The sequence below is a fragment of the Carlito syrichta genome, unplaced genomic scaffold (assembly GCF_000164805.1).
Source record: "Carlito syrichta isolate Samal-C Ts95f unplaced genomic scaffold, Tarsius_syrichta-2.0.1 Scaffold113526, whole genome shotgun sequence".
NCBI classification, from domain to species: Eukaryota; Metazoa; Chordata; class Mammalia; order Primates; family Tarsiidae; genus Carlito; species Carlito syrichta.
The window spans coordinates 233,995-254,996 of record NW_007057622.1 but is presented as its reverse complement, the minus strand read 5'-3'; the positions used below and the strand labels follow the sequence as shown (position 1 = coordinate 254,996).

The 21,002-nt window shown below is 40.5% G+C and overlaps 1 protein-coding gene across 1 annotated transcript in view; it reads left to right on the top strand.

Annotated features, from left to right (window-relative positions):
* The window catches only part of IMPACT (impact RWD domain protein), a 40,145-nt gene extending 30,913 nt beyond the window's left edge, over positions 1-9,232 (top strand). Inside the window, exons 8-10 of the mRNA XM_021719042.1 lie at positions 5,698-5,788; positions 7,434-7,568; positions 8,416-9,232. Coding sequence (XP_021574717.1) covers positions 5,698-5,788; positions 7,434-7,568; positions 8,416-8,484 — 295 coding nt within the window. The 3' untranslated portion in view covers positions 8,485-9,232. The remainder of the gene's footprint in view (positions 1-5,697; positions 5,789-7,433; positions 7,569-8,415) is intronic.
* The last annotated feature ends 11,770 nt before the right edge of the window (positions 9,233-21,002 follow it).

Below are 21,002 nucleotides of genomic sequence, written 5' to 3'. Positions count from 1 at the left end.
TTGTGCTCAATACCTTTGTAAGTATCTCCTTTCAAGCTGGTCTGGAAGCAGCATAATCTCTTAGGTATTGGATGTCTGGGAAGGATTTTAATTCTCCATCAATGATGAAACTGAGCTTGACTGGGTAGGAAATTCTTGGTTGAAGTTGTTTATCTTTGAGGACTTTGAATATTGGATCCCAGTCCCTTCTTGCTTGTAGTGTTTCTGCCTATAGGTCTGCTGCTATTCTGATTGGTTTTCCCTGGTAGGTAGTCTGACCGTGCTCTCTTGCTGCCTTTAAGATTTTTGTTTTGTACCTACTTTGTGTAGGCGAATTACTATATGTCTAGGGGTTGGTCTTTTCATTTGATGTCTTATGGGGGTTCTCTCATCTCTTGTCCTTGGGTGGTCACATCTCTGATGAGATGGGGAAAGTTTTCTTGGATTCTGCCCCAAGTTGTTCTCCATTTCCCTTTCTTCTTTTGGGATACCAGTCAGGCGTAGGTTTGGCCTCTTGATATAATTGCACATCTCTTGTAGGCTTTATTCTTTCTTTCTGTTTTTTACAGATCAGGTTAATTCCATGTTCTGGTCTTCAAGTTCTGAGATTCTTTCTTCAGCTAGATTAATTCTGCTTTACATGCTTGCCATCTTATTGTCTATTTTCTGGATGAAATTTTTTTTTTTAATTATGATGTGGGGTACAGTTAAGGGTTAGGTATACAATTACATTTCATTCAGGCACCCTGTTGATATGAGGTGTTTCCCCGTTCCCAGACAGATATTTGCTACTGTTAATCCCATCTCTGCCCCCCCTCATAGTTTCCCAGTACTGTCTGTCATTTTCTTATAGTACTGCATTGGATGTGTGGATGAAATTTTTTATTGCCAAAATCTCTGTTACAAGTTCTTTCAGTGTTGCATCTTGTCTTTCTTAAGTATTATTAACTTTTTTCATTCATTCTCTAATCCCTGTTGTATTCTGGGGCCAGTCGTTGGTGACTTCCATTGTTTGGGCTCCAAGGTCTGATTTTTCAGGAGTTTTCTCTGAATTGCCTTTGGTTTTTTCTCATTTGTGACAGATCTTTTGTTTTTCTCTTTAGTTCTGTTGTTCAGTGTCAGTGGAAGAGGCTTTTTTCTTCTGATGTTTGCTCAGTCCTCTATACTTCCCTGATACGGGATCTGGATTTGTTCTATTTTGAAATAAGACTGTGAGTGGGAAGCTTTGCTGTCTCTTGTAGTTTTTGAGAGTTGAATAAGGTAGGTGATGGGGCACTAGGATTCAGAAACTACTTGCAAATTATAATGTTCACTGATTGTGGTATGTTTTCCCTGAGACCCACCACTCTATATGACTATGCAAAGCAGAAACCAGCGCAAAAAACAATTGAACACACACACAGAGACACACACACCCCAAAACAAACTGGAATAACTACAAAGTGAAACAAAACAAACAACAAAAAACCAAGAAAACCGATCAGACACACACATGCCTAGCACAAAGTGAATGGAGAAGAAAAGCAGAAAGACCAGAAAAAATAAAAAAGAATTCAGATTGAACCCTCACACATATATTGACACACACCTTAAACTATAAAAAAAAAAACCCAGAAGAACAAAAAAGCAAAAACAAACTAACAACAATAACAAAATTGAAAGATGGACACTCAATCATTCACATACACACATGTACAGAAAACAACAGACAAAAGAAGAAAGAAACAGAAAGAAAAATATTGGGGGGATGCAGATCAAACCCTCACATACACATTCATGCACAGAGGAAAAATATTTTTAAAATAGATAACTAACAAACAGGCAAAGAATTAAAAAAAATAAAAAACCTGCCCTCTTGTGGCAGGCTCTGTAATTGTTCCTCTAATCTGATCTCTCCTGCAGAGCTTCCACCTCTTTCACTCTCTCCCCAGTATCTGGAGCAGGGAAGGAGGAGGGGCATTGGAGGTGGGTGGGGCTGCAGTTCTCCCCTCCCTCTCTCTTGTATGGTCAGGGAGATCTCCAGTGGGAAGGTACGGAATTGTCTCTTCCCCAGGTATGTACTCGGGGGGGGGGGGGGGTGCCCCAGCCAGGCCTATCCTGTAATGGAGTTCTCTTGTTGTGACTGATGTCCAGGCTCCGCCTGGGATTGTCCCTCTCAGTCATGGCCCAGCTGTGTGGGTCTGACGTTCAGAGGATTGCTGGGGAGAAGAGGGTTTGGGTCAGCACCGGACTCACCACTGATCTCTTTGGAGTTCTTCCTCGTCTTTTTCTGGCCACACCCTTTAACCTGCAGCTGGATCAGGGTGGGGGAGGTGCGCCTGTGACACAGCACTCATCAGGTCCCTCCAAAGTTTGTGAATTCAGGATCTTCCCTCTGGGTCATGATCAACCCCTGAGTAGTTGATCTGCCAGTCACAGAGATTGGGTCTGCTGCTCCATGGTGAGCAAGTCAGAGCACTTTCCTGCCCCGCCTTCAAGACGGTGGCAGGGTGCCTCTCTTGTCCTCTTTGGTGGTACTCTGCCTCTGGACTCTCTCCACAGCCCCTGCTGCTGGTGCCCAGCCAGGCACTGAAGTGGTGAGACAAAACCTGGAACTGGCAGTCTCTCCTACTGCAGTGGTGAGCAGCCTGGTGTGGTAGTCTCTCCCTGCCACTTCTTCACAGGAAAACTTTTGTCTGTTTAAAAAAAAGATACTTGGCTTCTGTGACCTGGGATGAGCCAGGGACCAATTAGAGAAGCTGCATCACCAGGTGTTACACCAGGGCCCTGGCTACTTGCTCACGAGCCCCTACTTAGTCAGCCTCTCCCAGCATTTTCTTCCCAGGAAGGGTTTTGTTGATTTTAAAAAAAAGGCGCTTGGCTTCTGCAAACCAGGAATCACTAGGGTCCAAGCCTAGCAGTTGCGGCACCAGCCACTACACCAGGAGAACCCTGGCCGCTAGCTCCCTGCCCTCACTCAGTCAGCCACTCAGACGCCCACTTACTCACCAGCATGTACACAAAATTTTCCATACACTAACTCACACTGGGATTCACATAGTCCGACTGGCTCGGCTGCCATCTTCCCGTGTCTTGCAATGTGTATTTTGAATGTTGAGGGTCCTTTTAAGGTTACTTTCTGGTACTGGACTGTGTTTCTGCTTTGGAATTATAGGGTACTCTCTTTGGGCTACTGGTACACACAGCTGTGGATGCTGTATCATTATATTCCTGGTACATGAGGAAAGGGTTAGTGAAAATTTCCATGGGTTTGTTTTTTACAAATTCAACAGTACTGACTTATGTGATCAAACTTTCTTTGCTGTATAAAATTATGGTATTAGATTATAATTATAAGCTGAATCTAAACCAACACCTGATTCTTTTTTGCCTTAAATTTGTCATACAAAATTTTGCTTAATAGTACTAACTTAGCTGGGCTCGGTGGCTCAGCCTGTAATCCTGCGCTTTTTGAAGGCTGAGGTGAGAGGATTGCCTGAGCCCGGGTTCGAGACCCGCCTGGGCAACTTGGCGAGACCTCATCTCTACAATAAATCAAAAATCAGCCGGGCATGGTAGTACACGCCTGTAGTTTCAGCTACTTGGAAGGCTGAGGTGGAAGGATCACCCGAGCCCAGCAGGTCGAGGCTGCGGTGGACGGCCACTGCACGCCAGTCTGGGCGACAGAGTGAGAATCCGACCCAAAAAAAAAAAAACAAAAAAACAGTACTAACTTCACTGGGTGTGGTGGCTCACACCTGTTATCCCAGCACTTTGGGAGGCTGAAGCAGGAGAATTGCTTGAGTTCACGAGTTCAAGACCATCCTAGGCAAACATAGCAAGACCCTGTCTCAATAAAAACTTTTAAAAAACCAATCAGGCATGGTGGTGTGTACTTGTAGTCCCAGCTACTCAGGAGGCTGAGGCAGAAGGATCCCCTGAGCCTAGGAGGTTAAGGGTTTGGTGAGCCGTGATTTTGCCACTGCACTCCAACCAGGGAAGTAGAGTGAGACCCTGACTCAAAAAAAAAAAAAAGTACTAACTTAGTTTTCTTTGAATGAGGCCAACTCTGAATAATAATAGAGTGCCTCCCAGTAGCAGGTCAGTAAATATTTATTGAGTAAATGGATGGATGGATAGACAGATGGGAGGAAGGATGAGTGAATGAGTGAATGTGACTGCTGTAAGATAATGTAATTGACATAGGTGTGTACATTAACTTTTAATATTTACACTAAAAGTTTCCAACTTTTCATGGACCTAGTGAGGGGATTTCTTCATCACATTTGTCCACTTCAACATGATATCATTGTAGGGGCCTAAGAAATCCACTAGATGGCATACCTTTACTGGCACTGTTTTAAAAAAATCTTTATCACTTATTTGCCAAGCTTATTCTACTGTGCTGTAGCCCTATGTTATTATTTTAAATACTAACTTTTTAGATAACTTAAGTGGATAAATAAGTGGCTAAAAATACCATGATTTGTCTCTAATATTAATAACCAGGGGAAAATTTTTAAAGAGTAGAGTACATTTTTAAGTTTTTTACTCAGAATGAGATAGAGAAATACTTGATGGCTGAAATTAGATGAAAGTATGATATGTCCAGGCTCGGTGACTCAGCCTGTAATCCCAGCACTTTGGGAGACCGAGGCGAGTGAATTTCCTTAGCCTGCAGGTTCGAGACCAGCCCCGGCAATTTGGTGAGACCTTGTCTGTACAATAAATAAAAAATTAGCTTGGCATGGTAGTGTGCACCTGTAGTTCTGGCTACTTGGAAGGATGGGGCGGATGGATTGCTGGAGCCCAGCAGGTTAATGCTGAGGTGGCCATGAGCATGTCACTGTACTCCAACCTGGGCAACAGAGTAAGACTCTGATTAAGAAAAAAAAAAAGAAAGAAAAAAATATTAGCATATATTGGTTTTATTGCCTTAACCATTTATATATATGCTTTTTGTTTCACTAGCTCTTTTTTTTTTTTTTTTTTTTTTTTGAGTCGGCGTCCCACTCTGCCGCCCAGACTGGAGGGCAGTGGCATGCTTCCGGCTACCGCAGCCTTGACCCGCTGGGCTCCTGAGAGCCTTTTGCCTCAGCCTTCCAAGTAGCGGGAACTATAGGCACGTGCTGCCACACCTGTCTAGTTTTTTATTTATTATAGAGACAAGGTCTCGCCAAGTTGCCTGCGCAGGTCTTGAACCCGTGGGCTCAGGCAATCCACTTGCTTCGGCCTCCTAAAGTGCAGACTGAGCCACCGAGCCTGGCCATTTCACTAGCTCTTAAAGGCGCTTTGAAGACAGGAGTATACTACTTATTTTTCTTATATCATGTAATAGTGCCTATTACTTAATGCTTTTTTATAGTATATTTTTAATAAAAGTTTTTCATTGACTGCTCTCTATAGCTTTAAGATTACATGAAGTAAGGGAAATGTCAGATGTGTAAACTCACTTTTCTATAATAACAACATTTTTGATATAAAGGAGGCACCTTTGATATCCAACTTTACCAAATATAAATAAAAAGCAAAGCATATTAGATAGTAAATCATCAGTGAAAACATATCTATTACATAGTTCAAGAAGGATTTTTAAAACAAATTTGCTGATTTTTGGAAGTAATAAAAATGAGTTGCAATAAGTGTTGAAGTTTTTTATTTTATTTATTATTTTATTTTATTTATTTTTGTTACAGTATTTTAAGTTTCAAAGTGTAATGCTGTTATATGTATTTCCAGAATATATTGTGAGGATAAACAGACCTTCTTACAGGACTGTGAGGATGATGGGGAAACAGCAGCTGGTGGGCGTCTTCTTCATCTCATGGAGGTAGGCATAAGTTAAACTCTATTCATCCTGTGCTGTGTGAGCCATAAAATTTCTCAACAAAGCAGAGCTCCATTTAGGAAGAAATAAATCAGCTAAACTGTACAACATAAGATGTATTTGGTTCAGTTCATAGTTAATTTTGAAATATTGATTGAGTGAAAATTTTAAGCATTGGATATGGGGCAGAAAGCAAATGGTTAACAGCAGCAAGTGGTTAACAAGTACTTTGCTTTCTAGACAGACAATAGAAGATTGTCTTCAACTTTTGAAAACTTCTTTTTATTTTTTGACAATTTTCTTCTCTTTTTTCTATTCTGTCTTTGTGGAATTCCTGTTAGTTTTATGTTGGAATTTCTGGATAGATCCAGAATGTTTCTTTTTTTATTAAGTTGTCCATCTTATGTCTATGTTCTGAGGCATTTTCTTGACTGTCATCCAAAATTTCTGTTGCATTTAAAGTTTTTTTAAGCACCCATGTATTTAATTTTTAGGAGTTCTATGTTTTCTGTTTTTTCCTTTTTCATAAAATTTATAGATTGAACAACTCCTAAAATTTCTCTGAGTTTATTAGTTAGAATTTCTTTTTCTTTTTTGTCTTTCTGGTTTTTTATTATTTTGAGTTGGAGTCTCACTCCGTCGCCCAGGCTGGAGTACAGTGGCACGCTCATGGCCATACCAGCATTGATCTGCTGGACTTCAGTGATGCTTCTACATCAGCCTTCCAAGTATCCGGAGCTACAGATGCACGCTACCACTCCCAGCTAGTTTTTGACTTTTTACTGTAGAGATAAGATCTCGCCAAGTTGCCCAGGCTGGTCTCGAAGCCGTGAGCTCAGGCAGTCCACTAGCCTTGGCCTCCCAAAGTGCTGGGATTACAGACTGAGCCACCGAGCCCGGCCAGAATTTCTTTTTAATGATGTTCTCACCCTTAAATTTTTCCTGGTCCATTTTAGTTTGTTTATCTTGTCCTTTCTCTTTCATGCTGCTGGATTTTCTTCATATGTCTGGTGATCATTGATTGTCCATTAATTTTAAGAATGGATTGGTTTTTTTCCTAAGGTAGTTGCTTGGTTTCTTCTGCTATTTTATGTGGAGGTTTATTTTCTAAGCCTTTATCACTAGACTTTTTCTCTGAATAGAAACTTTGTATATGGGTCAGCCCTGTAGACTGGTGGGCTTCATGTAAGGGCAGCATTTGACAAATGTCAATATAGTAAAATTATTGGTAGGCACCAGTGATTGATTGCTTATGCAGCCTACCTGTTCTCTTCAGTAGTTTGTTCAAAAGCAGGTTTTTTGTTGTTGTTTGGTCTATTAGTAAAATGCTGTCTAAACTGAGCTGTTCTGGTTGAAGTCATCAAGAACTAGAACCCTGCATGGTCTCCCCTTCACTCTATCCAGATGCCCCAAAGTTTGGAATTTGAGGACATCATGGAATAGTGTTGGTTTTCCAAATTTCCTTCTGTTCTAACATTTTACCCCCTGAATTGTTAGTAATCTCGCTCATTGTGTAAGCATATGACTCCACTGTTAAAGTCACTGGGAAATTTTATGTGCAATTTTATATATGGGCAATTTCATTCTTCTTTAAAACACATTTGTATATGTCTATCTGTTCATCTAATTATGCTTCTAAAAATGACAGATTTTGAATGTGAGGAACGTCATGGTGGTAGTATCACGCTGGTATGGAGGGATTCTGTTAGGACCAGATCGCTTTAAACATATCAACAACTGTGCCAGAAACATACTAGTGGAGAAGAACTATACAAATTCACCTGTAAGTAGCTGTTGATACTGTAGCTAGAATTTCTTATCATTGCCTGTGAAATTTTTTTTGTTGTTTTTTTTGAGTTGGAGTCTCACTCTGTCGCCCAGACTGGAGTGCAGTGGCCGCTCCCGGCCACCACAAACTCAACCTACTGAGCTCCAGTGATCCTTCCGCCTCAGCCTTCCAAGTGGCTGGAACTGCAGGCGCGCACTACCACGCCTGGCTAATTTTTGATTTTTATTGTAGAGATGAGGTTTCGCCAAGTTGCCCAGGCAGGTCTCGAACCCGCGGGCTCAGGCAATCCACTCACCTCAGCCTCCCAAAGGCGTGGGATTATGGGCTGAGCCACCGAGCCCGGCTTGCCTGTGAAATTTTAACAAGACAGAAAATTAAGAATGAATCAGAATATGGGTTGTGCATTAGTAAAACCTTAGGCTCTAGTCAAAACAACGTGACTGGCCAGTTGTGTGACCTTGGGCAGATCACTTCTTCCCTCAAATCTTGATTTCGAGGTTTGCCTGTAGATGTTTCTTCCATTATACTTTCAGTTTATTTTGTTTCATATTTTAAGTATGTTTATATCTATTTTACTTAAACTTTACTGCTTTACTTGGGAAAGAGGGGAATAGATTAAATAATATTGGATTATTTAAATGTAAATCTACTAGATAAGTGAGTTTTCCTTGATTATTCTTGATTGTTTTGAAAATATTGTATAGACTATGAGTGAAGGTACACAAAGATGATACATATGAAAAGGATTGTACTCTCACCATTATATAGTCTATGTGATGAGATTTATGGTTTTCTCTTTATGTAAATGGAGAGATGCTGCATTGATATGTGTCTTTTTCAGGAGGAGTCATCTAAGGCTTTGGGAAAGAACAAAAAAGTAAGAAAGGACAAGAAGAAGAATGAACATTAATACCTGAAACTAGGAAAGGTTAATTTGACTATAATTATATACACATTACATGGTCATCAAGGAATATATTGTGCAGAGAGAGTATCCTTGACTGCTTAAGTCAGCCAGTTCAGCCTGGACACCAACATTATCTTTTCTTCTTTGGTTATATCATCTGCCAAAAATAGAGAACTTATGATATATTCATGTGTGTTTCAGGCTTATTTGGGAGGCCTAATTTGAACTTAATCACCACTTCATCTAATTTTAGGAAGGTAACAGTTACCCAGGGCAGTACCTGAATTAACTGCCCATTTTAGTACATATCAAGTGCCTTTGTTAGGTGGAGAAGAAATGACTCTGGAGGAATATTTATATCTGATTTTTTGTCATCGAGATTCTTGTACTGTTAAATGAATATTGCCTTTTACTGCTCTTTATGGCTTATTGGAATAGAAGCTCACTTAAGATTGATCTTGGAGAGTTTCTTCTTGCAATTTTAGTTCATAAGTATGTCACCGTTCATTTTATAGTGCTCATCATTGAGTAATGGATTAAGTGAAAATCGAGGCGTATCCATCAGTTATGTGCTGAAGTGATAATTCATCTAACATATTTGTTAGCATAAGTGTTATGCCTCAATTTCTGTCGCAAATTGGTGATTGTGAAATTTCAGAAAGTGATTTTCTAGTCTCTGCCTTTTTTGTTTAATTCTTGTAGTTTAAAGCAATAAATATTGAGTGTCAGTAGTCTCCTTCCATCCCAGAAATGTGTTATGTAATATTCTGATTTATTTTAACAACCTGGTAGTACTTTTCTTGTGATCTTCATTGAGGAATTAGAACTATCCTAGAAGCTGTAGTATGGTTTATGAGACATTTACAGAATGGGATGGGGTGGTGAAAGGACTCTGTTGTAGGGTAGGAGTATGTTGTGTAGTTGTGTAAATTTGATGCACGTTTCCCTTCTGCACTAAAGCCAGCATTCCCAATTCCATGATTTTGTGGAGAGAAGGAGCAAACCTTTTGGTTGGAGAAACCAAAAACCAAACAAAACAATTCCTCTTTTTTCCTCTGTTCTTACCATATCTTCTTTTTAATCAATTCTTTGTTTCTTTCATCTTCAAGTTACCTCTAGGCATTTATAACAATAAGTCATTAACTATTCCTTTCAGATGTGATTCAAATAATTGTTAAAAGTATTAATTGATCACAGATTTGCCTGGGCTTCTGCTTCCCAAGGGAGGGAATGGAAATTATTATTATTATTTTTTGAGTTGGAGTCTCACTCTGTCACTCAGACTGGAGTACAGTGGGCTCCAGCGATCCTTCTGCCTCAGCCTTCCAAGTAGCTGGAACTACAGGTGCGCGCTACCACACCCAGCTAATTTTTGATTTATTGTAGAGATGAGGTCTTGCCATGTTGCCCAGGCGGGTCTCGAACCCGCGGACTCAGACAATCCACTCACCTCGGCCTCCCAAAGTGCTGGGATTACAGGCTGAGCTACCGAGTCCGGCCAGGAATGGAAATTAAGAGACCACTTTGAGACGCCACTAGGGCATTATTGGACAGACAGATATTATAAGAATTGGACAGACAGATATTTTTCTCTTTTCTTTAAAAGATCCAACATCCTTAGTTGGTTTTTTGTTTTGTTTTTGAGTCAGAGTCTCACTCCGTCGCCTAGGCTGGAGTGTAGTGGCATGCTCTCGGCCACCCCAGCGTCAACCTACTGGACTCAGGCGATCCTTCTGCCTCAGTCTTTCAAGTGGCCGGAACTACCAGGCCGGAACTACCAGTGTGCACTACCACACCCAGCTAATTTTTTTGATATATTGTAGAGACAAAGTCTCACCAGGTTGCCCAGGCTGGTCTTGAACCCCTGGGCTCAGGCAATCCCCTTGCCTCGGCCTCCCAAAGTGCTGGGATTACAGACTTGAGCCATTGTGCCCGGCCAGTTGGTATTTTTAATAGGAATATACGAAATAGCTTTACATTAGGATGGATTCTGAGATGTAAAATCTAAATTATATTTGTTATAACTATGTTTCATGTAAATTATCAAGAGTCATTAGAGGATTACCTTTGTATATTTGGAATTACCTGTTTCCCTGAAAAACATTTTCTATGAATTAACTGTTAAAACAATTACAGAAGTTAGACGGTTAATTAGCATTGAAATAATTTCACAATTTTGGTACACCAAACCTGTGAAAAAAGATAGGAAACAGTAAGAAACTTACTTTTGTTCCTCTCTGCAGAATTATTACCTATGTCTTGCTGACTGAAAAACCCTAATATCCTTTACCCAAAGTCAATTAGCTGGTAATAGGGAGAGGTTCAAATTTCTCTAGTTCTGAACTCTGAGTTATTTCACACTCTGCCATTAATGGAAACTCTAACTTGATGATAGTATTTTTTTTTTCCCCTCAATTTAAAATCTATCTCGAAGCTGGGCTTGGTGGCTCAGCCTGTAATCCCGTGCCTTTGGGAGGCTGAGTGAGTGGATTGCCTGAGGCCACAGCAAGGGGGCAGCAAGACCTCATCTCTACAATAAATCAAAAAATCAGCCAGGCGTGGTAGTGCATGCCTGGAATTCCAACTACTTGGAAGGTTGAGGCGGAAGGATTGCCGCAGCCCAGCAGGTCGAGGCTACGGTGGCCGGGAGTGGTCACTGCACTCCAGCCTGGGCGACAGAATGAGACTTCAACTCAAAAAATAAAATAAAATAAAATCTGTCTTGATTAGAGAATTTTCCAGTTCTCCAAATAATAATTTTCTATAACCAGATTTATGCCATGGCATATTTTATACTATATTGGTTTAAGATATTCTTCATATGTCAGTATAAAAGAGCAAGTAGCATCTATTCTTTAGATGGGAATAGCAGAAATGCATCAAAAGTATGCTTTGGAGGTGTATATCATGAAACAGAGCCTATTTGAAGAGAATTATTTAAAACTAATTACAACCAAGAAAATAAAGCTTGAAGCAGATACTATTTGGCAGGTAGGAAAGTTTATTGGGAAAATTACATAATCACTTCTAATGACACTATCTAGATATAGTAATTGCAATATTTGGTGTACGTTCTTATATTATTTTTTCTTATGCTTGATTTTGTATATATGGCTATTTTTCTTTCCACACAAGTAGTATTAACTGTATATACTGTTTTGTATCATACATATTTCATATACAAGTATATTGTTAACATTTTCCCATGTCAATAAATATTCTTCTATGGCTTAATTTCTTGTGGTTGCATTGTAGTCTATCTTCTGGGCGTACTATAGTATACTAACTAGTCCCCCACTTATTTCCAAGTTTTAAGTTTTTTTAAACTTTTCACTATTATAAACAACTGTGAAAAGCCACATCATTGTATGCAGATTTTTGTATATATCTCTGATTGCATCTTTAGGAAAAATTGTTAGAAATAGAATTTCTTGGTGAAAGGTTTGTACAGTTTAATTCTTCTGATTGGTTTAGCCAAATTTCTCTCAATTTTTTTCAGTTGTACCTCTGTTAGAATTCTGTTAGAATATACTTATATGCCAAAGATGTGAAAAAATAGACAATCAAGTTGCTAAAACTCCCAGTATCCTTTTTATTTATTTATTTATTTATTTTTTATTTTTTTTGAGTTGGAGTCTCACTCTGTCACCCAGACTGGAGTGCAATGGCCGCTCCCGGCCACCGCAGCCTCAACCTGGGGGTCTCCGGCGGTCCTTCCATCTCAGCCTTCCAAGTAGCTGGAACTACAGGCACGCGCTACCACGGCCGGCTAATTTTCTGATTTATTGTAGAGATAAGGTCTCACCAAGTTGCCCAGGCCGGTCTCGAACCTGCAGGCTCAGGCAATCCACTCACCTTGGCCTCCAAAAACGTGGGATTACAGGCTGAGCCACCGAGTCTGGCTACCAGTATCCTTTTTAAAAAATTAATCTTTTTGTCTTGAAATAATTATAAACTTCCAAGAAGTTGTAAAAATGTAAATCCTGTATTCCCATCACCCAGCATCCCCAGCAGTCACATCTTATATAACTATAGTACATTTTCAACACCAGGAAATATATTCCAAATACAATTCCTTTGTCAGATAAATGCTTTGCATATTTTTCCTCCCAGTCTGTAGCTTGTCTTCATTCTCTCAGCAATGTATTTTGCAGAGTAAACTTGTTAATTGAAATCTAATTTATCTGTTTTAGATTGTTCTTAGGGTATCACATCTAAGGGATTTGCCTAACCCCAGGTCACAGAGATTTTCTTCTTTTCTCTTTTTTTTTTGAGTTAAGAGTCTCACTCTGTCTGTCGCCCAGACTGGAGTGCAGTGGCCGGTCCCGGCCACCGCAGCCTTGACCTGCTGGGCTCCGGCGATCCTTCCGCCTCAGGCTTCCACGTAGTTGGAACTACAGGCACGCGCTACCATGCCTGGCTAATTTTTTGATTTATTGTAGAGATAAGGTCTCGCCAAGTCGCCCAGGCGGGTCTCGAACCCGTGGGCTCAGGCATTCCACTCACCTCAGCCTCCCAAGGCGTGGGATTACAGGCTGAGCCACTGAGCCCGGCTCTTCTTTTCCCTTTTTAAAGTTATATCATTGTATGTTTTTCATTTAGATCTGTTAGTTGTTTTTAGTGTTTTGCCTAAGGTGTGAGGCTTAACTCAAAGTTTTTTTATTTTTTATTTTTATTTTTTGCATATGGGTGTCCAATTATGGAAGTGACTGATTTTTTAAAAATTGAACTTTTTACTGATAAATTTTCACAAAGTGAACACAGTTATGTAATCAGATTATATTGAAACAAAGGACAATACCAGCACTTCACAAGCCCCCTGTGTCTCATGTAGTCTTTATCTGCTCCCCTCCCTGCCGTGTAACCACTTCCCTAATTTCTGACACCAGAGACTAGGTCTGTTTAGATCTTTATGTAAGTGGAATCGCACAGTGCTCTAGTTTTGGCTCCTTTTCCAACATTTTGTTTGTGAGATTCATCTGATCTGTTGGGTGAAGCAATAGTTCTTTCTTTCTTCTTTTTTTTTTTTGAGTTGGAGTCTCACTCCATTGCTCACAGCCCCACCAGCGTCGGCCCACTGAGTTCTGGCAATCCTTCCGCCTCAGCCTTCCAAGTAGCCAGAACTACAGGTGTGCACTACCATGCTCAGTTAATTTTTTAAATTTATTTATTGTAGAGATGAGGTCTTGCCACATTGCCTGTGCTGGTCTTGAACCCACAGACTCAAGCAATCCACTCACCTTAGCCTCCCAAAGGGCTGGGATTACAGGCTGAGCCACTGATCCCGGCTGCAATAGTTCTTTCATTCTTATCACTGCAAAGTATGCCACTGAGTGAATGTGACACTATAATAATTCTATTTATGAATATGGGTTCCCAGTTTGGGACGCTGTCACAATTAGTGCTGCTATGAACATTTTTGTACATGGCTTTTTGTGAACATGTGTGCACATTGCTATGGGGTATATTCCCAGGAGTGAATTTACTGGGTCATAGGATATGTGTATGTGGAACGTTGGTACATTTAGTCCAATGGTGTGTTGGAGTGAGTGCTGATCTGTAATGTGTGGCAGTTTCCATGTGTAAATACTCCCATTCTGTCCAAGCTACCAGTGTGAAACCAGCTGGTTCACAAAATTCCTGAAAATTTAGCAGTTGCTCCTGTGAGCCAGTGCAGGCCAGCTCCAGCATATCACTTATACTGCCAAACGGTGTTTCAAAGTAGTTATACCAGTTTATACTTCTACCAGTGATGAATAAGAGTTCTATTTGCTGCACATCTACATTTAGCATTTCCCTTTTTGTTTTAATCATCCTGTGTGGTATCTAGTGGCATCACTTTGTGATTGTTTTTTTTTTTAGTTGGAGTCTCACTCTGTCGCCCCAACTGGAGTGCGGTGGCATGCTCCTGGCCACTGCAGCCTCGACCTACTGGGCTCAGGTGATCCTTCCACCTCAGCCTTCCAAGTAGCTGGAGCTACAGGCACGTGCTACCATGCCCAGCTAATTTTTTGATTTATTGTACAGGTGAGGTCTTGCCAATTTACCCAGGTGGGTCTCAAACCCGCGGTCTCAGGCAATCCACTCACCTCGGCTTCCCAAAGCGCTGGGATTACAGGCTGAGCCTCTGAGCCCGGCCACTTTGTGGTTTTAATTTGTACTTCCCCAATGACCAATATGATTGAGCACCTTTGGTTATTACATTTTTATACCGAGTGACTGAGTCATATTGAAATGATATTTTTTTTCTCCCAGAAATGGAAAGATAGAGGCTTGTTATCAAGTTCAGTTAAGATAAAGAGAAATAAGATTACAGTTTTGCATATCTGATTACCTAGTGTAAATTTCAACATTCCATCACCACCCACTGGTGCACTGTCTATGATTTTATCGGGAACTTCATTTTTTTCCCTCAATTTTCTAATTTGAAAGATGTGGGTTATACTTTTTCCTTGTCTAGGTTAATTATGGGGATTAAATAAGATGCTTTTTATGGTGTTTACTATGTGATAGGAATTCAATAAAGTTTTACCTTGTATTTCAGATAAACTATTTTAGAGAATTTTAACAGTACCTAAAATTCTAAGTTGACAATGGGATTAAGGTCTCAGGCTCCCTCAGGGAGACAATATGAGGGGGACCCCCAAAAACCTGGAATAATTTTTTGGAGGGCTGAAGTACACTTGGAGTTTGTTTCTCTGGATCAGTCACCAAAGTTTTTATCTGGAAGTTTTGAAAAGGTTGCATCACGATTTGTGGAAGAAACAACTTGAGTTGTGGCAAACAGGTGACTGATTCTGCCACTGTGACAACACACCTGTCCACACCACACTTGAATGTTCGGCAGATTTTGACCGAAAATGGCATGGTCCAGTGCCCCACTCACTCTTTCACCCTGTCTTGCCCTGAGTGACTTGTTTGTTTCCCTGGATGAAAAAAGTCCTCAGAGGGAAATGTTTTGCTGATGTGAAAGAGGTGAAATGAAAAAATGGCAGAAGCACTAAAAGGCATGCAAATTCACAAGTTCAAAAACTTGAGCAGTGGAAAAGGCTTCTTGATAGGTGTATTGCATCAAATGGAGAGTACTTTGAAGATGAATGAAGTTTGAGCATTTAAGAGTACACAATTTTTTATAAATTGTGGGTTTTTTGGGATCCCCTTATATAGTAAAGAATCCTGAAGTCTCACTGTTGGGGTTGAATCCTATGTCTGTTTTTACTAGCCTTACAAGCTTGGATAAGTTATCTCACTTCTTTTTTGAAAAGCTTATAAAGGAATTGGGTGTTGTGAAAAACTTATAAAGGAATTGAGTGTTTTGAAAAACTTATTAAGGAATTGGGTGGCTGTCATTGATGACATTTGTTGCCAATGTCATCCTTGCATTTGTCTTTCCTGTCTGTTGTCATGCTAAGTAGACATGGCTGACAGCAGGACAGAACAAATCACCTGGTCAGGACTGAGGAGCTAGTGAGGAGGTAAGACTTAGCATGTATATCCAAGTATGCCATAAGTTGGCATTGAAAGACTGTTTTTAGATACTGAGTTGTATACTCAATAGGGACAAGAGGTGAATCACAGATATGTATATGCAATCAAGGAGAGGCAGAGTTTTGAAGTTAGAGCTGAATTTAGATTTTACTTCCATGCCTTGAACATGGAAGCTACCTCATACAAGTTTACTTAACTTCTCTGATCCTTATTTTTCTTATGTGTAAAATGGTGCTAATGGTCCTTGGAGGATTTTTGGAAGGCTGAATGTAATGAGATAATGTATGAAGTGTTATTAGTTGAAAGTTTTGGACACAGTGGGACCTCAATAGATGGTGGTTAGTATGATCATCACTGGATAAGAAATGAAATCAGATTGGTGTGTAATCAATAAAATTTTGGTGCAAAAGGGTGTCAAGAGAAAAGCCAAGTTCGAGATAGTGGCCTGAACTGAGCTATGTATAGTGGGGATGGACAGAAGTGGATGAATTTAAGATATATTTGGGAGGAGAGAACCTGGAGGTTGGATGTGAATGCTGAGAGAGAAAAATAATGTTGACTTTTCAGTCATAATTATCACCTAGGGGTATGCATGGGAGGTTGTGGATGAGAAGCTTCAGAGGAGTCCTTTTTTCAATGAAAAACACATCTATAGAGTCACAGTACAGCTTAAAGACAAGGGGGGTAATTTACATTTAAAACAAGAAACTTTGTTTAAGAAGGAATGCTGGGAGAATTGAACAATTTGACACAGCTAAGACTTCAGAATGTATAGAAGAAAAATGCCTATGGGTTTGAACTAGATATTTAAATTACATCACAGAGAAGAAAATAGAAGGCATAGAGTTCCAAAAAAAAAAAAAAAAATTAGACTGTAGTATGGATTTATTAGGCATCAGTGTTAATGCTTGGGAAATTTTTTTTTTTTTTGAGTTGGAGTCTCACTTTGTCGCCCAGACTGGAGTGCAGTGGCCGCTCCCAGCCACAACAGCCTCAACCTGCTGGGCTCCGGCGATCCTTCCGCCTCAGCCTTCCAAGTAACTGGAACTACAGGCACGCGCTACCACGCCCGGCTAATTTTTTGATTTATTGTAGAGATGAGGTCTCGCCAAGTTGCCTGGCAGGTCTCAAACCCGTGGGCTCAGGCAATCCATTCACCTCAGCCTCCCAAGGCGCGGGATTACAGACTGAGCCATTGAGCCCGGCTGGGAAAATTTTTTTTTAAGCTCAGCATTTCTTCCCATTTTTTGTTGTATTGCAGTAATAAAAATGCTTTAAAAAGTAATAGGAGTCACTGGATATGACATCACAAGCACAAACAAGGAAAGTAAAAATACATAAATTGTATTACATTAAATTTAAAAATTTCTGTACATCAAAGGACAAACAGTGTGAAAAGACAATCTATAGAATGGGAGAAAACATGCAAATTATATATTTGATAAGGAGTTATCCAGAATATATAAAGAACTCTTTTTTTTTTTTTTGAGTTGGAGTCTCACTCTGTCACCCAGACTGAAGTGCAGTGGTTGCTCCCGGCCACTGCAGCCTCGACCTGCTGGGCTCCGGTGATCCTTCCGCCTCAGCCTTCCAAGTAGCTGGAACTACAGGCGCGCACTACCACGCCCGGCTAATTTTTGATTTATTGTAGAGCTGAGGTCTTGCCAAGTTGCCCAGGCGGGTCTCAAACCCGCGGGCTCAGGCAATCCACTCACCTCAGCCTCCCAAAGGCGTGGGATTGCAGGCTGAGCCACCGAGCCCGGACTCTTACAAGTCAACCACAAAAAAGCAACCCAATAAAAAATTGGGCAAAGGACCTGAATGGACATTTCTCCAAAGAAAATACACAAGTAGTTAATAGGCACATGAACAGATGCTCAGATCTCTCATTTGGGAAATGCAAATCAAAACCATATTGAGACACCTCACACTCATTAGGATGTTTACTATCCAAAACTAGTGTTGGCAAGGATGTGGAGAAATTGAAATCCTTGTGCACTGTTGGAAATGTAAAATGGTGTAGCTTCTATGGAAAACAATATGGAGATTCCTCAAAAAATGGAAAAATAGAATTACAATATGTTCCAGCAATTCCACTCCTGAGTATATACCTAAAAGAATCAAAAACATTCTTCAAGAGAGATTTGTATACCTGTGCTTATTAGCAGCATTATTCATATTAGTCAAAAGGTGAGAGCAACCCAAGTATCCATGGACGGATAATTAGATAAATATAATGTGGTATAGGCCGGGCTCGGCGGCACAGCCTGTAATCCCTGCACTTTGGGAAGCCGAGGTGAGTGGATTGCCTGAGCCTGCGGATTCGAGGCTCGCCTGGGCAACTTGGCAAGACCTGTCTCTATCATAAATAAAAAAACTAGCCGGGTGCAGTAGCGCGCACCTGTAATTCCTGCTACTAGGAAGGCTGAGGCGGAAGGATCACTAGAGCCCAGCAGGTCGAGGCTGCGGGGGCCGGGAGCATGCCACCGCACTCCAGCCTGGGCGACGGAGTGAGACTCTAACTAAAAATAAATAAATAATAAAATAAAATGTGGTATAAACATACAATATGTTATGTAGCCATAAAAGGAGGGAAATTCTGACATATGCAACAACATGGATAAACCTGGAGGAAATTATTCTAAGAGAAGTAAGCTAGTCAAAAGAAAACAAAGACTTTATGGTTCTACTTAGACAAGGCACCTAGAGTAGTCAAATTTGTAGAGACAGAAAGAATGGGGTGGTTGCCAGGACCTGGATGGAGAGGATCTTAGGGAATTGATTAATGGATACAGAGTTTTCATTTTGTGAAAAGAGTTCTTGAGATTGGTTGTGCAACAATTTGATGGTACTAACACTGTTGAATTCTACACTTAAAAATAGTTAAGATGGGCCGGGCTCCAGTGGCTCAGCCTGTAATCTCAGCACTTTGGGAGGCCGAGGAGAGTGGATTGCCTGAGCCCGTGAGTTCGAGACCCACACGGGCAACTTGGCGAGACCTCGTCTCTGCAATAAATAAAAAATTAGCTGGGCGTGGTAGCATACTCCTGTAGTTCTGGCTTACTTGGAAGGCTGAGGTGGAAGGATCTCCGGAGCCCAGCAGGTCGAGGCTGCGGTGGCTGGGAGAGTGCCACTGCACTCCAGTCTAGGTTACAGAGTGAGATTCCAACTCAAGAAAAAAAAAAATGGTTAAGATGGAAATTTTTCCATGTATTTTACCACAGTGCATACGTGCAAATACTGGGTTATCTAGGATAGTGGTGGCTTTCTTCTAAACATGGAGAGGTGATACGGCAAGCAGGAAGAAAGCTCCAGTGGGAGTAGCTGATCTAAGTTGTATAAAGGAACGGGTGATGAGTGTGAAAAAAAAATCCCCATTATATACAGGATCTGGGGAATTGCACTGGTGGAAGAACTTGCCTTATGGTTTATTTCTTCACTAGATTTATAAAAACTTGCTCAGAGGAAATGAAGGCTTGGTATGGCTGGAGTGCAGCGGCCAGAGAAAGAATCTTGTGAGAAGAAACAAAATTTAGGCAGAGGCCAGGCTCGGTGGCTCAGCCTGTAATCCCAGCACTTTAGTAGGCCGAGGCAAGTGGATTGCTTGAGCCCGTGGGTTCGAGAGCAGCCTGGGCAACTTGGTGAGACCTCACTCTACAATAAATAAAAAATTAGCTGGGCGTGGTAGCACACGCCTATAGTAGGGGTACTTGGGAGGCTGAGGCCGAAGGATCGCCAAAGCCCAGCGTGTCCACTCTGGGATGACTGTGAGCGTGCCACTGCACTCCTGCCTGGGTGATGGAGTGAGACTCTGACTCAAAAAAAAAAAAAGTTAGGCAGCAGGTCAGTCATGCAGGATTGTGTAGTCCCTGATGAAAAGAGCAGACTGGAGCTACTGACAGGTTTTAAGCCAAAGAGTGACACAACCAGATTTGTATTTTAGAAAGATAACTCTGGCTTCTAGGTAGGGAATGGATTGAAAGGTAACAAAAGTGGATGATAAGAAACATTTAAGAGGCTATTACAGAAATGCGGAGATGGTGGTAGTTGTACTGGGATAATGGCAATGGAGATAAAATATGTACATAGATTTAAAAAACATTTAGGAGGCAAAATTAGAATATGACAATAGATTGGATAACAAGGTGAATCGTTAGCATACTTCTACATTCTAATACTCTTTCATGAATATGCCTGTTGAGCTTTCTTGGTTTATTTTCTGGGGATTTCTTTTGTACTCCTATTTCATGACCAACAAGCACATGAAAAGATGTTCTGTATCATTAGTCATTAGAGAAAGATAAATCACTTCCTCTAAGATGGAGATAATAATAGCCAACAGAAAATAATCAGTGACAGCAAGGTTATGAAGAAATTGGAACCCTTGTAACATTACCTTGTAAATGAGAATGTGAAATGGTGCAGCTGCTTTGGAAAATAGTTCCTCAAAAAGTTGCCATTGGACCTAGAAGTTCCACTCTTGTGTGTATAGTCAAGAGAATTGAAAGCCAGTCCACACAAAGACTTGTGCATGAATGTTACAGCAACAAGTTTTATAATAGCCGAAAAGTAGAAACAACGCATATGTTCCTTGACAGATAAATGATGAACAAAGTGTGGCATATATATACGATGGAATATTATTTAGCAATAAAAAGGAATGAAGTAGTGATTCATGCTACAACATGGGTTAACCCTGAAAACATGATATGGAAAAGAAACCAGTCACAAAAGATCCTATTGTGGGATTCTATTTATATGAAATGGTCAGAATAGGCAAATCTGTAGAGACAAAGTAGATTTGTGGTTACCAGAGAAGTGGGGTGAGGGGATGGCTTACTAATGGATATGGGTTCTCTTTTGAGGGTGCTATGAAATTATAAATGATGATGGTTATACACTCTGAATAGAATTAGTGTTGAATTGTACACTTTGGGTGGATTTTATGGTATTCAAATTATATCTAAAAAGTTAAAAATCAAAGATGTATGTAATTGTCCCTATCTTGGACAATGGTTTTATAAAACATAAAT